At 39.7% G+C, this 17035-nt stretch overlaps 1 protein-coding gene across 1 annotated transcript in view; it reads left to right on the top strand.

Moving 5' to 3' along the window:
* EPB41L5 (erythrocyte membrane protein band 4.1 like 5) overlaps positions 1 to 17035 on the top strand; it is a 405052-nt gene that overhangs the window by 345213 nt on the left and 42804 nt on the right. The window contains exon 20 of the mRNA XM_053712169.1: positions 12684 to 12809. Within this exon, the coding sequence (XP_053568144.1) occupies positions 12684 to 12809 (126 nt within the window). The remainder of the gene's footprint in view (positions 1 to 12683; positions 12810 to 17035) is intronic.

Raw genomic sequence — 17035 nt, 5'->3', positions numbered from 1 at the left:
TAAAACGTTTTTTGTACTTTGTTATCAAGTTTATGCCTGTTTAACATGTCTGAACTACCAGATAGACTGTGTTCTGAATGTGGGGAAGCCAAGGTTCCTTCTCATTTAAATAGATGTGATTTATGTGACACTGAAAATGATGCCCAAGATGATTCCTCAAGTGAGGGGAGTAAGCATGGTACTGCATCATTCCCTCCTTCGTCTACACCAGTCTTGCCCACTCAGGAGGCCCCTAGTACATCTAGCGCGCCAATACTCCTTACTATGCAACAATTAACGGCTGTAATGGATAATTCTATCAAAAACATTTTAGCCAAAATGCCCACTTATCAGCGTAAGCGCGACTGCTCTGTTTTAGATACTGAAGAGCATGAGGACGCTGATGATAATGGTTCTGAAATGCCCCTACACCAGTCTGAGGGGGCCAGGGAGGTTTTGTCTGAGGGAGAAATTTCAGATTCAGGGAAAATTTCTCAACAAGCTGAACCCGATGTGATTACATTTAAATTTAAGTTGGAACATCTCCGCGCTCTGCTTAAGGAGGTATTATCCACTCTGGATGATTGTGAGAATTTGATCATCCCAGAGAAACTATGTAAAATGGACAAGTTCCTAGAGGTCCCGGGTCTCCCAGAAGCTTTTCCTATACCCAAGCGGGTGGCGGACATTGTAAATAAAGAATGGGAAAGGCCCGGTATTCCTTTCGTCCCTCCCCCCATATTTAAAAAATTGTTTCCTATGGTCGACCCCAGAAAGGACTTATGGCAGACAGTCCCCAAGGTCGAGGGAGCGGTTTCTACTTTAAACAAACGCACCACTATACCCATAGAAGATAGTTGTGCTTTCAAAGATCCTATGGATAAAAAATTAGAAGGTTTGCTTAAAAAGATGTTTGTTCAGCAAGGTTACCTTCTACAACCTATTTCATGCATTGTCCCTGTCACTACAGCCGCGTGTTTCTGGTTCGATGAGCTAGTAAAGGCGATCGATAGTGATTCTCCTCCTTATGAGGAGATTATGGACAGAATCCGTGCTCTCAAATTGGCTAATTCTTTCACCCTAGACGCCACTTTGCAATTGGCTAGGTTAGCGGCGAAGAATTCTGGGTTTGCTATTGTGGCGCGCAGAGCTCTTTGGTTGAAATCTTGGTCAGCGGATGCGTCTTCCAAGAACAAACTACTTAACATTCCTTTCAAGGGGAAAACGCTGTTTGGCCCTGACTTGAAAGAGATTATCTCTGATATCACTGGGGGTAAGGGCCACGCCCTTCCTCAGGATAGGTCTTTCAAGGCCAAAAATAAACCTAATTTTCGTCCCTTTAGTAGAAACGGACCAGCCCCAAGTGCTACGTCCTCTAAGCAAGAGGGTAATACTTCTCAAGCCAAGCCAGCCTGGAGACCAATGCAAGGCTGGAACAAGGGAAAGCAGGCCAAGAAACCTGCCTCTGCTACCAAGACAGCATGAAATGTTGGCCCCCGATCCGGGACCGGATCTGGTGGGGGGCAGACTCTCTCTCTTCGCTCAGGCTTGGGCAAGAGATGTTCTGGATCCTTGGGCACTAGAAATAGTCTCCCAAGGTTATCTTCTGGAATTCAAGGGGCTTCCCCCAAGGGGGAGGTTCCACAGGTCTCAATTGTCTTCAGACCACATAAAGAGACAGGCATTCTTACATTGTGTAGAAGACCTGTTAAAAATGGGAGTGATTCATCCTGTTCCATTAGGAGAACAAGGGATGGGGTTCTACTCCAATCTGTTCATAGTTCCCAAAAAAGAGGGAACGTTCAGACCAATCTTAGATCTCAAGATCTTAAACAAGTTTCTCAAGGTTCCATCGTTCAAAATGGAAACCATTCGAACAATTCTTCCTTCCATCCAGGAAGGTCAATTCATGACCACGGTGGATTTAAAGGATGCGTATCTACATATTCCTATCCACAAGGAACATCATCGGTTCCTAAGGTTCGCATTCCTGGACAAGCATTACCAGTTCGTGGCGCTTCCTTTCGGATTAGCCACTGCTCCAAGGATTTTCACAAAGGTACTAGGGTCCCTTCTAGCGGTACTTAGACCAAGGGGCATTGCAGTAGTTCCTTACTTGGACGACATTCTGATTCAAGCGTCGTCCCTTCCTCAAGCAAAGGCTCACACGGACATAGTCCTGGCCTTTCTCAGATCTCACGGATGGAAAGTGAACGTGGAAAAGAGTTCTCTATCTCCGTCAACAAGGGTTCCCTTCTTGGGAACAATAATAGACTCCTTAGAAATGAGGATTTTTCTGACAGAGGCCAGAAAAACAAAACTTCTAAACTCTTGTCAAACACTTCATTCCGTTCCTCTTCCTTCCATAGCGCAGTGCATGGAAGTAATAGGTTTGATGGTAGCGGCAATGGACATAGTTCCTTTTGCGCGCATTCATCTAAGACCATTACAACTGTGCATGCTCAGTCAGTGGAATGGGGACTATACAGACTTGTCTCCGAAGATACAAGTAAATCAGAGGACCAGAGACTCACTCCGTTGGTGGCTGTCCCTGGACAACCTGTCACAAGGGATGACCTTCCGCAGACCAGAGTGGGTCATTGTCACGACCGACGCCAGTCTGATGGGCTGGGGCGCGGTCTGGGGACCCCTGAAAGCTCAGGGTCTTTGGTCTCGGGAAGAATCTCTTCTACCGATAAATATTCTGGAACTGAGAGCGATATTCAATGCTCTCAAGGCTTGGCCTCATCTAGCAAAGGCCAAGTTTATACGGTTTCAATCAGACAACATGACGACTGTTGCGTACATCAACCATCAGGGGGGAACAAGGAGTTCCCTGGCGATGGAAGAAGTGACCAAAATCATTCAATGGGCGGAGACTCACTCCTGCCACCTGTCTGCAATCCACATCCCAGGAGTGGAAAATTGGGAAGCGGATTTTCTGAGTCGTCAGACATTACATCCGGGGGAGTGGGAACTCCATCCGGAAATCTTTGCCCAAATTACTCAACTGTGGGGCATTCCAGACATGGATCTGATGGCCTCTCGCCAGAACTTCAAGGTTCCTTGCTACGGGTCCAGATCCAGGGATCCCAAGGCGACTCTAGTAGATGCACTAGTAGCACCTTGGACCTTCAAACTAGCTTATGTATTCCCGCCGTTTCCTCTCATCCCCAGGCTGGTAGCCAGGATCAATCAGGAGAGGGCGTCGGTGATCTTGATAGCTCCTGCGTGGCCACGCAGGACTTGGTATGCAGATCTGGTGAATATGTCATCGGCTCCACCATGGAAGCTACCTTTGAGACGAGACCTTCTTGTTCAAGGTCCGTTCGAGCATCCGAATCTGGTCTCACTCCAGCTGACTGCTTGGAGATTGAACGCTTGATCTTATCAAAACGAGGGTTCTCAGATTCTGTTATTGATACTCTTGTTCAGGCCAGAAAGCCTGTAACTAGAAAAATTTACCACAAAATATGGAAAAAATATATCTGTTGGTGTGAATCTAAAGGATTCCCTTGGGACAAGGTAAAGATTCCTAAGATTCTATCCTTTCTTCAAGAAGGATTGGAGAAAGGATTATCTGCAAGTTCCTTGAAGGGACAGATTTCTGCCTTGTCTGTGTTACTTCACAAAAAGCTGGCAGCTGTGCCAGATGTTCAAGCCTTTGTTCAGGCTCTGGTTAGAATCAAGCCTGTTTACAAACCTTTGACTCCTCCTTGGAGTCTCAACTTAGTTCTTTCAGTTCTTCAGGGGGTTCCGTTTGAACCCTTACATTCCGTTGATATTAAGTTATTATCTTGGAAAGTTTTGTTTTTGGTTGCAATTTCTTCTGCTAGAAGAGTTTCAGAATTATCTGCTCTGCAGTGTTCTCCTCCTTATCTGGTGTTCCATGCAGATAAGGTGGTTTTACGTACTAAACCTGGTTTTCTTCCAAAAGTTGTTTCTAACAAAAACATTAACCAGGAGATAGTCGTGCCTTCTTTGTGTCCGAAACCAGTTTCGAAGAAGGAACGTTTGTTGCACAATTTGGATGTTGTTCGCGCTCTAAAATTCTATTTAGATGCTACAAAGGATTTTAGACAAACATCTTCCTTGTTTGTTGTTTATTCTGGTAAAAGGAGAGGTCAAAAAGCAACTTCTACCTCTCTCTCTTTTTGGATTAAAAGCATCATCAGATTGGCTTATGTGACTGCCGGACGGCAGCCTCCTGAAAGAATCACAGCTCATTCCACTAGGGCTGTGGCTTCCACATGGGCCTTCAAGAACGAGGCTTCTGTTGATCAGATATGTAGGGCAGCGACTTGGTCTTCACTGCACACTTTTACCAAATTTTACAAGTTTGATACTTTTGCTTCTTCTGAGGCTATTTTTGGGAGAAAGGTTTTGCAAGCCGTGGTGCCTTCCATTTAGGTGACCTGATTTGCTCCCTCCCTTCATCCGTGTCCTAAAGCTTTGGTATTGGTTCCCACAAGTAAGGATGACGCCGTGGACCGGACACACCTATGTTGGAGAAAACAGAATTTATGTTTACCTGATAAATTACTTTCTCCAACGGTGTGTCCGGTCCACGGCCCGCCCTGGTTTTTTAATCAGGTCTGATAATTTATTTTCTTTAACTACAGTCACCACGGTATCATATGGTTTCTCCTATGCAAATATTCCTCCTTAACGTCGGTCGAATGACTGGGGTAGGCGGAGCCTAGGAGGGATCATGTGACCAGCTTTGCTGGGCTCTTTGCCATTTCCTGTTGGGGAAGAGAATATCCCCACAAGTAAGGATGACGCCGTGGACCGGACACACCGTTGGAGAAAGTAATTTATCAGGTAAACATAAATTCTGTTATTTGCCTTGACTCAGGATGTTCAACATTCCTTATTTTCAGACAGTCTGTTTCATATTTGGGATAATGCATTTGATTCAATCATTTTTTCTTACCTTAAAAAATTTGACTTTTTCCCTGTGGGCTGTTAGGCTCGCGGGGGCTGAAAATGCTTCTTTTTATTGCGTCATTCTTGGCACAGACTTTTTTGGCGCAAATTTTTTTTCTGTTTCCGGCATCATACGTGTCGCCGAAAGTTGCATCATTTTTGACGTTCTTTTGCGTCAAAAGTGTCGGCGTTCCGGATGTGGCGTCATTTTTGGCGCCAAAAAGCATTTAGGCGCCAAATAATGTGGGCGTCTTATTTGGCGCTAAAAAAATATGGGCGTCACTTTTGTCTCCACATTATTTAAGTCTCATTATTTATTGCTTCTGGTTGCTAGAAGCTTGTTCACTGGCATTTTTTTCCCATTCCTGAAACTGTCATTTAAGGAATTTGATCAATTTTGCTTTATATGTTGTTTTTTCTATTACATATCGCAAGATGTTCCACGTTGCAACTGAGTCAGAAGATACTTTAGGAAAATCGCTGCCCGGTGCTGGAGCTACCAAAGCTAAGTGTATCACTTTTGGTATCTGTTCCTTCAGCTGTTGTTTGTATTAAATGTTATGACAAACTTGTTAATGCAGATAAAATTTCCTTTAGTACTGTTACATTACCTGTTGCTGTTCCGTCAACATCTAATACTCAGAGTGTTCCTGATAACATAAGAGATTTTGTTTCTAAATCCATTAAGAAGGCTATGTCTGTTATTTCTCCTTCTAGTATACATAAGTCTTTTAAAACTTCTCTTTTTTCAGATGAATTTTTAAATGAACATCATCATTCTGATACTGATAATGGTTCTTCTGGTTCAGAGGTTTCTGTCTCAGAGGTTGATGCTGATAAATCTTTGTATTTGTTCAAGATGGAATTTATTCGTTCTTTATTTAAAGAAGTATTAATTGCATTAGAAATAGAGGATTCTGGTCCTCTTGATACTAAAACTAAACGTTTAAATAAGGTTTTTAAATCTCCTGTAGTTATTCCAGAAGTGTTTCCTGTCCCTGATACTATTTCTGAAGTAATTTCCAGGGAATGGAATAATTTGGGTAATTCATTTACTCCTTTTAAAACGTTTTAAGCAATTATATCCTGTGCCATCTGACAGATTAGAGTTTGGGACAAAATCCCTAAGGTTAATGGGGCTGTCTCTACTCCTGCTATATTTTTAGCGGATGTTGCTGCAGCTTCAACTTTTTGGTTAGAAGCTTTAGCGCAACAAGTAACAGATCATAATTCTCATAGCATTATTATTCTATAACATGCTAATTATTTTATTTGTGATGCCATCTTTGATATCATTAGAATTGATGTCAGGTATATGTCTCTAACTATTTTAGCTAGAAGAGCTTTATGGCTTAAAACTTGGAATGCTGATATGTCTTCTAAGTCAACTTTGCTATCCCTTTCTTTCCAGGATAATAAATTATTCGGTTCTCAGTTGGATTCTTTTATCTCAACTGTTACTGGAAGGAAGGGAACTTTTTTACCACAGGATAAAAAATCTGAGGTAAATTTAGGTCTAATAATTGTTTTCGTTCCTTTCATCACAACAAGGAACAAAAGCCTGATCCTTCATCCTCAGGAGCGGTTTCAGTTTGGAAACCTTCACTTTGGAATATATCCAAGCCTTATAGAAACCCAAAGCCAGCTCCTAAGTCCCCATGAAGGTGCGGCCCTCATTCCAGCTCAGCTGGTATGGGGCAGTTTACATTCTTTTCAAAGAAATTTGGATCAATTCCGTTCACAATCTCTGGTTTCAGAACATTGTTTCAGAAGGGTACAGAATTGGCTTCAAGTTAAGGCCTCCTGCAAAGAGATTTTTTTCTTTCCCGTGTCCCAGTAAACCCAGCAAAGGCTCAAGCATTTCTGAAATGTGTTTCAGATCTAGAGTTGGCTGGAGTAATTATGCCAGTTCCAGTTCTGGAACAGGGGCTGGGGTTTTATTCTATCTCTTCATTGTACCAAAGAAGGTCAATTCCTTCAGACCAGTTCCGGATCTATCAATATTGAATTGTTATGTAAGGATACCAACATTCAAGATGGTAGCTGTAAGGACTATCCTGCCTTTTGTTCAGCAAGGGCATTATATGTCTACAATAGATTTACAGGATGCATATCTGCCTATTCCGATTCATCCAGATCACTTTTAGTTTCTCAGATTCTCTTTTTTAGACAAGCATTACCAGTTTTGTGGCTCTACCGTTTGGCTTAGCATCAGCTCCAAGAATTTTTACAAAGGTTCTCGGTGCCCTTCTGTCTGTATTCAGAGAACAGGGTATTGGTATTTCCTTATTTGGACGATATCTTGGTACTTGCTCAGTCTTCACATTTAACAGAATCTCATACGAATCGACTTGTGTTGTTTCTTCAAGATCATGGTTGGAGGATCAATTTACCAAATAGTTCATTGATTCCTCAGACAAGGGTAACCTTTTTAGGTTTCCAGGTAGATTCAGTGTCTATGACTCTGTCTTTTTCAGACAAGAGAAGTCTAACATTGATATCAGCTTGTCAAAACCTTCAGTCACAATCATTCCCTTTGGTAGCCTTATGCATGGAAATTTTAGGTCTTATGTCTGCTGCATCGGACGCGATCTCCTTTGCTCATTTTCACATGCGACCTCTTCAGCTCTGTATGCTGAACCAATGGTGCAGGGATTACACTAAGATATCTCAATTAATATCTTTAAAACCGATTGTACGACACTCTCTGACGTGGTGGACAGATCACCATCGTGTAGTTCAGGGGGCTTCTTTTGTTCTTCCGACCTGGACTGTAATTTCAACAGATGCAAGTCTTACAGGTTGGGGAGCTGTGTGGGGGTCTCTGACGGCACAAGGGGTTTGGGAATCTCAGGAGGTGAGATTACCGATCAATATTTTGGAACTCCGTGCAATTTTCAGAGCTCTTCAGTCTTGGCCTCTTCTGAAGAGAGAGTCGTTCATTTGTTTTCAGACAGACAATGTCACAACTGTGGCATACATCAATCATCAAGGAGGGACTCACAGTCCTCTGGCTATGAAAGAAGTATCTCGAATTCTGGTTTGGGCGGAATCCAGCTCCTATCTAATCTCTGCGGTTCATTTCCCAGGTATAGACAATTGGGAAGCGGATTATCTCAGTCGTCAAACGTTGTATCCGGGCGAATGGTCTCTTCACCCAGAGGTATTTCTTCACATTGTTCAAATGTGGGAACTTCCAGAAATAGATCTGATGGTTTCTCATCTAAACAAGAAACTTCCCAGGTATCTGTTCAGATCCCGGGATCCTCAGGCGGAGGCAGTGAATGCATTATCACTTCCTTGGTAGTATCATCCTGCCTATATCTCTCCGCCTCTAGTTCTTCTTCCAAGAGTAATCTCCAAGATTCTGAAGGAATGCTCGTTTGTTCTGCTGGTAGCTCCAGCATGGACGGATTCTTTTTCGGATGGCCTCTTGCTAACCGTGGGCTCTTCCGTTTAGACCAGACCTTCTGTCGCAAGGTCCTTTTTTCCATCAGGATCTCAAATCTTTAAATTTAAGGGTATGGAGATTGAACGCTTGATTCTTGGTCAAAGAGGTTTCTCTGACTCTGTGATTAATACTATGTTACAGGCTCGTAAATCTGTATCTAGAGAGATATATTATAGAGTCTGGAAGACTTATCTTTCTTAGTGTCTTCTCATCATTTTTCCTGGCATTCTTTTAGAATTCCGAGAATTTTTTACAGTTTCTTCAGGATGGTTTAGATAAAGGTTTGTCCGCAAGTTCCTTGACAGGACAAATCTCTGCCCTTTCTGTTCTTTTTCACAGAAAGATTGCTAATCTTCCTGATATTCATTGTTTTGTACAAGACTTGGTTCGTATAAAACCTGTCATTCAGTCAATTTCTCCTCCTTGGAGTTTGAATTTGGTTCTGGGGGCTCTTCTAGCTCCTCCTTTTGAACCCATGCATTCATTTGGACATTAAACTTCTTTCTTGGAAAGTTTTGTTTCTTTTGGCCATCTCTTCTGCCAGAAGAGTCTCTGAATTATCTGCTCTTTCTTGTGAGTCTCCTTTTCTGATTTTTCATCAGGATACGGCGGTGTTGCGAACTTCTTTTGAATTTTTTCTTAAGGTTGTGTATTCTAACAACATTAGTAGAGAAATTGTGGTTCCTTCATTATGTCCTAATCCTAAGAATTCTAAGGAGAAATCATTGCATTCTTTGGATCTTGTTAGAGCTTTGTAATATTATGTTGAAGCTACTAAGTCTTTCCGAAAGACTTCTAGTCTATTTTTCATCTTTTCTGGTTCTAGAAAAAGCCAGAAAGCTTCTGCCATTTCTTTGGCATCTTGGTTGAAATCTTTAATTCATCATGCCTATGTCGAGTCGGGTAAAACTCCGCCTCAAAGGATTACAGCTCATTCTACTAGGTCAGTTTCTACTTCCTGGGCGTGAAGCTTCGGTTGATCAGATTTGCAAAGCAGCACCTTGGTCCTCTTTGCATACTTTTACTAAATTCTACCATTTTGATGTGTTTTCTTCTTCTGAAGCAGTTTTTGGTAGAAAAGTACTTCAGGCAGCGTTTTCAGTTTGAATCTTCTGCTTATGTCTTCATTAAACTTTATTTTGGGTGTGGATTATTTTCAGCAGGAATTGGCTGTCTTTATTTTATCCCTCCCTCTCTAGTGACTCTTGCGTAGAAAGATCCACATCTTGGGTAGTCATTATCCCATACGTCACTAGCTCATGGACTCTTGCTAATTACATGAAAGAAAACATAATTTATGTAAGAACTTACCTGATAAATTCATTTCTTTCATATTAGCAAGAGTCCATGAGGCCCACCCTTTTTGTGGTGGTTATGATTTTTTTGTATAAAGCACAATTATTCCAATTCCTTATTTTATATGCTTTCGCACTTTTTTCTTATCACCCCACTTCTTGGCTATTCGTTAAACTGATTTGTGGGTGTGGTGAGGGGTGTATTTATAGGCATTTTAAGGTTTGGGAAACTTTGCCCCTCCTGGTAGGAATGTATATCCCATACGTCACTAGCTCATGGACTCTTGCTAATATGAAAGAAATGAATTTATCAGGTAAGTTCTTACATAAATTATGTTTTTCATATAACTGCATGTAATAGACACTACTTTAAAGAATAAGATGCACAGATACTGATATAAAAATCCAGTATAAAACTGTTTAAAAACTTACTTAGAAGCTGTCAGTTTGGCTCTGTTGAAAAGGTAGCTGGAAAGCCCACTGCAAGTGGCAAATAAGATCCTCCCCCTTCTTTTGCATATGAAAAGACACTTTACACAAACAGGAGCAAGCTGGAGAAGGTAGCTGACGGTATTCACATAAAACTTTGGGGCTTGGTTAGGAGTCTGAAAATCAGAGCAATGTTATTTAAAAATAAGCAAAACTATACATTTAAAAAAAACAAAAAACTTTATGGGCTTTATAAATAGATCATCTACAAAACATTTATGCAAAGAAAAAATGAGTCTATAATGTCCCTTTAAGTAATAAAATGATAATTTTCCATTTCTCCATCCAAACACTGAGCTCCAGTTTTCCAGACAAATATCAGATAAGGACAATGAGATATTCTATTACCTGAAACTCAACCCATTGTAATAGGCTGTGGTTTAAAAGCACAAAATCAGATACAGGCAGTTATGAACAAGATAGTTTATGTAGGTTTGTTCTTAAGTTGTATTTGTATGTAAGTTGGAGCAGGCACTTTTTTTAGGTGTAACTCTAGCCAAACATTATTTTAGTTTTGGATAGCTTAGGGAAAAGTTTGTTTTGCTGTCTGTGTCCTTGTTCAGAAAATTTCACATCACTTTCTGTCCTTGTGACAATTGGATTTTGAGTATTTTGGGTTATCCTGGAAAGAAGGATTGGCGATAAAACTCTAAGTACGAGTTGTACTTAAGTCGGATGTCTGTAACCCAGGGACTGACTGCCTGTACTTCATATATACAAATAAACCTGGAAATGAAATTTCTCCTAAATTTGATAGCACTTACAAATTCCTTCGTTAGTTCACTTGCAAAAACAATATATGTATATGCCTTAGACACATCAAAATCTCTTATCAATCTTTATTTGCATAAAACAATTATCACTCAAAACTAAAAATGCTATTAATACACAGAATTAAGAATATACATATAACTTTAAAATTAAGTTACAGCAATAACACTTAAAGCAAATCATTACAGCATCAGATTTCCTAGCTAAGAAACACTGATACACACACACAGCTCTAGCCTGAATAATTACCAGTCAGAAAACACAGATAAAAAAAAAAAGCACCAAGGTCAGCTTTTGCAGCGATTGTAAGAAATACACTGATTTCTCAACTTTCATATTTCACTCCCAACACTCATTCTTAATCAATTATAACATACATCAAACTTTTAAAAACACAGGAAACCTATTTTATTAATGTTCTATCTCTTTATGGAAAACATATATTTACATATCAGGGACATTAGAAACACATCAAGATAAACTCTCCACCAAATTTAAAATGTATCTAAGATTGTCTGAACTTGCTATGGCTGAATGGCCATTTCCAAGCAAATTGAGACGTAAACAAATTATTTTTAGACAGGATAATTAATCCTCAGATTTAGTGGGGAGTAAACCTTTTACACGGAACACAGTGAAACAAACACTTCTTATAGATAAAATACACAGAATCTCCATTTTGTTACTGCAAAGACAATAAAACAAAAAGAAAGGGTTTTCACATACCAAGCTGTTTTTCAAGATACATCCTGTCATGTCACATTACAACATTATGTACAGGGAGTCAGGAACAAACTGAGACTTCTGTTGAACCAATTGCAAGGCAGCAACATGGTCATCCTTTCACTCACTTTTACTAAATTCTACAATTTTGATGTCTTGCTTCATTGGAAGTGGTCTTTGGTAGAACATTTCTCCAAATTATAGTGTCTGGAAAATAGGTGCCTAATTTTCTTTTCTTTTTTTTATCCTGACCAATATTACTCGTGGACGTAACAGCTTGGGTATTTGTTCCCATGCATAATGGATCATGGACTCTCGCCACCTTATGAAAGAATACAAAATTTATGCTTACCTAGTAAATTAATTTCTTTCATGGTGGTGAGAGTCCACAAGCCCCACCCATTGTTATTAATATTTTTTTAAAATTTGGAGACCATTCCATTTTTACATTTCTATTTTCCCTGCTTAGTCCTTTCCTGTGTTTTTCTTTTTCTTTATTATTGCTCCTTGCTTGGCTATATGTATGACTGGCATACCACTGAGGTAAAAGGGATAAAGTAGAGTTTTGGGAATCTTTGCCTCCACCTAATGGCTAGAAAGTGAATCCCATAATGGATCGTGGACCACCCTTAAATAAATGCATTTATAAGGTAAGCATACATTTTTAGTTTTTTTTTTTTGTTTTTTTGTTTTTTTTAAGGGAGTTAAGATTTCCTTTAGTTAGAATTTTCAGTGTTAATTTGAAGAGTTCCATGGAATTCAAATGTTCTCCTTCATGTCTCTAGTTTCTTCATTTTCTACTCATAAGGTCATTTCTCTTTTTACTGCTCTATGTCAAACCCAAGTAAAGTCACTTTTCTACATTGGGAAATATGATTCTTTCAAATCAATTTCTAGTTTTATTACCAACTTATTCCCTTTTCAAACCAATGTTTCCTTTATGTTTAGCAATTCATTAAAATAAAGTATTTTATATCTATTTTATTATTTTTACTTTTTTGGTTAAAACATATATGGTATTTTAATATGCATCATTGTTTTTTCAGGATGATATTAAACTTACTGAGAAATGCCTGAACAACTCCATAGAAAGTCCTTTGACCACATCTGTGCGGCTCTCATCTGACATAAAGAGCAATATCTTGAAGGCACAAGTGGAAGCTGGACAGAAGGTACATCTCTAAATTTCTCAATGTTTTGATGACAGGTTAACATCGGTTATCATGTAATCATCTCTACTGTGTATTAATAGTTCCTGTTTAGCCTGTTTGATGGGGGGGGGGGGGGGGGTGTGTATGTATGTATATATGTATATATGTGTGTGTGTGTATGTATGTATATATGTATGTATATATGTGTGTGTGTGTGTGTGTATGTATGTATGTGTATATATATATATATATATATATATATATATATATATATAATCTCACAAAAGTGAGTACACCCCTCACATGTTTGTAAATATTTTATTATATCTTTTCATGTGACAACACTGAAGAAATTACACTTTAATCACAAGTAGTGAGTGTACAGCCTGTATAACAGTGTAAATTTGCTGTCCCTTCAAAATAACTCAACACACAGCCATTAATGTCTAAACCGTTGGCAACAAAAGTGAGTACATCCCTAAGTGGAAATGTCCAAATTGGGCTCAATTAGCCAATTTCCCTCCCCGGTTTCATGTGTCACGTTAGTGTTACAAGGTCTCAGGCATGAATGGGGGAGCAGGTGTGTTAAATTTGGTGTTATCGCTCTCACACTCTCTCATACTAGTCACTAGAAGTTCAACATTACACCTCATGGCAAAGAACTCTCTGAGGATCTGAAAAAAAGAATAATTGTTCTACATAAAGATGGCCTAGGCTATAAGAAGATTGCCAAGACCCTGAAACTGAGCTGCAGCACAGTGGGCAAGACTATACAGAGGTTTCACAGGACAGGTTCTACTGAAAACAGGCCTTGCCATGGTCGATCAAAGAAGTTGAGTGCACGTGCTCAGCATCATATCCAGAGGTTTTCTTTGGGAAATATACGTATGAGTGCTGCCAGCATTGCTGCAGAGGTTGAATGGGTGCTGGGTCAGCCTGTCATTGCTTAGACCATACGCTGCACACTGCATCAAATTGGTCTGCATGGCTGTCATCCCAGAAGGAAGCCTCTTTTAAAGATGTTCTAAAGATGATGCACAAGAAAGACCGCAAACAGTTTGCTGAAGACAAGCAGACTAAGGACATGGATTACTGGAACCATGTCCTGTGGTCTGATGAGACCAAGATAAACTTATTTGGTTTAGATGGTGTCAAGTGTGTCTTGCCTACATTCAAGCATGGTGGTGGGAGTGTCGTAGTCTGGGCCTGCATGAGTGCTGCCGGCACTGGGAAGCTACAGTTCATTGAGGGAACCATGAATGCCAACATGTACTGTGACATACTGAAGCAGAGCATGATCCCCTCCCTTCAGAGACTGGGCTGCAGGGCAGTATTCCAACATAACAACCTCAAACACACCTCCAAAACGACCACTGCCTTGCTAAAGAAGCTGAGGGTAAAGGTGATGGACTGGCCAAGCATGTTTCCAGACCTAAACCCTATTGATCACCTGTGGGGCATCCTCAAACGGAAGGTGGGGAAGTGCTAGGTCTCTAACATCCACCAGCACCGTGATGTCGGCATCGAAGAGTGGAAGAGGACTCCAGTGGCATCCTGTGAAGCTCTAGTGAACTCCATGCAAGAGGGTTAAGGCAGTTCTGGAAAATAATGGTGGCCTCACAAAATATTGACACTTTGGGTACAATTTGGTCATTTCCACTTAGGGGTGTACTCACTTTTGTTGCCAACAGTTTAGACATTAATGGCTGTGTGTTTATTTTGAGGGGACAGCAAATTTACACTGTTATACAGGTTGTACACTCACTACTTTACATTGTAGCAAAGTGTAATTTCTTCAGTGTTGTCACATGAAAAGATATAATAAAATATTTACAAAAATGTAAGGGGTGTACTCACTTTTGTGAGATACTGTATATTTCTTTCATGTAAGTGTCAAGACTCCATGAGCTAGTGTCGTAAGCGATATTCATTCCTACTAGGAGGGGGAAAAGTTTCCCAAACCTTAAAATGCCTATAAATACACCTACCACCTCACTCATACCTTAGTTTTACAAACTTTGCCTCTCATGGAGGTGGTGAAGCAAGTTGTGCTTGATTTTCTTCTTTGATAGGCGTTTCTAAGCATATTGAAGCCCAGTTACTCTCAAAGTACAGTGTTTGAGGGATGTGAAGGGAGTATTGCTTGATCATGCCATGTTTTTATCTATGGGAAATCTATTCTAAGGATCTCTGTAAATCGGCCGCAGGGATTCATCTGCTGCCTCCCTTTACAGATCGACATTATACTCTATATCATTACCTCTGCTGATATGTTTCAGTACTCGTTTGCTGTTCGCTATATGTGGATGGGTGTCTTCTGGTTTTTTAAGACACTCTCAGCTATGTTTGGCACTTTATCTTATAAAGTTTTGAATGTATATTGTATATATTTGCCATGAGTCAGATCGGTGTATTTCTCTTTGCAGTCTAACAGTTTCAGCATGGAAATTGTTAATTGATGTTTTTAGGCTTACCTGGGGTTCCAGTTAGTTGTAACTTGGAGTCTGTTTTTTTTTTAAATATTCGTAGGCTTAGGCTCGCGATGATGCAGAATATTACTTTTTACTGCAACATTTTTGGTGCAAAAATTATTTGCCGTGAAATCGCGTCTGCCTAGACACGAGTCGCTTAGTTTCTTGTGACTTTGTCAACGGGAGTTTTTTTTGGTGCGGAGTAGTGCCTGTTATGACTCGAGTCACGTCATTTCATTTGTTGAGCTTTGGTGCCAAAAGTTTTTTTTCTCGGCATTTGCGTCATCTTTGTTTGCGTTGTTCTTGACGCAAATTTTTTTATATTAGGTCTCCTCTTTTGCTCTCTGCTCTCATTTGATTCATAGAAGGCTAGGTTGCTTGCTTTTGATTTTACTTTTGAATAAAAAAAAAATCATAAGCTTTTTTTCCCATTCCTGAAACTACTTTGAGGAAATTGGATATTTTGTTTAAATGTTATTTTTTCTTTTTTTACATTTTGCAAGATTTCTCAAACAGATTATGCCTCTGTTACTGTAGGAACTAAGCTGCCTGAACACAATTCTACCAAAGCTAAGTGTGTATGTTGTAAATCAGCTGATCTTACTTCTTCAGCTCAAATATGTGGCACTTGTTATGAAAATGTATTACATGCTGATAATGTTTCTTATGAGGTTACTCCTGAAGTTTTTCCTATTCCAGATGCTATCTCTCATATTTTTACTAAAGAATGGTCTAAACTTGGTGCTTCTTTTAACCCTTCTTCTAGGCTTAAAAAGCTATATCCTTAACATGTGGCTAATTTAGAGTTTTGGGGAAAAGTCCCTAAGGTTGATGGGGCTATTTCTACTCTTGCCAAACATACTACTATTTCTATGGAAGATAATACTTCCTTTAAGGATCCTTTAGATAGGAAAATGTAATTCTATCTTAGAAAAGCATATTTACATACTGGCTATATTCTTATACCTGCTATTTCTATGGCTGATGTTGCTGCTGCTTCAACGTTTTGGTTGGACAGCTTAGCTCAACAGCTAACAGATCCTGAATTGTCTAGCATTGTTCTTTTACTTCAACATGCTAATCATTTCATTTCTGATGCTATATTTGATGTCATTAAGATTGATAATAAATCTATGTCTTTAGCTATTCTTACTAGAAGAGCTTTATGGCTTAAATCTTGGAATGCGTATATGGTGTCTAAATCTATATTACTATCTTTATCTTTTCAGGGTAGTAATTTATTTGGTTCTCAATTGGATTCAATTATCTCCACTATCACCGGGGGAAAGGGAGTTTTTCTGCCCCAATATATGAAATATAAGGGTAAATTTAAAGTTACCTATCGTTTTGGTTCCTCTCGTCAGAATAGAGAACAAAAGATGTCTCTTCCACCTAAGGCCTCTGGCTCTAATTGGAGACCATCTCCGAATTGGAATAAATCCAAGCCTTATAAAAAAAACAAATCCAGCCCCTAAGACTGCGGCCCTTAAACCAGTTCAACTGGTGGGGGGCAGATTGAAAGTATTTCAACACATTTGGACAGTTTCTGTTTAAAATCAGTGGGTTCAGAATATTGTTTCTCAGAGGTATCGAATAGGTTTCAGAATAAGACGTCCAATGCGAAGATTCTTTCTTTCTCATGTTCCAACAAACCCTGTTAAGGCTCAGGCTTTTCTGAAGTATGTTTCCTACCTAGAGCTTTCAGGGGTGATTGTTCCACTTCCTCTACAGGGGAGTTGTCTCTCCATCCAGATGTGTTTTTTTCATCTTGTACAG

Source organism: Bombina bombina, chromosome 1 (assembly GCF_027579735.1).
Source record: "Bombina bombina isolate aBomBom1 chromosome 1, aBomBom1.pri, whole genome shotgun sequence".
NCBI lineage: Eukaryota > Metazoa > Chordata > Amphibia > Anura > Bombinatoridae > Bombina > Bombina bombina.
This window is presented reverse-complemented; position numbering and strand designations above follow the sequence as displayed.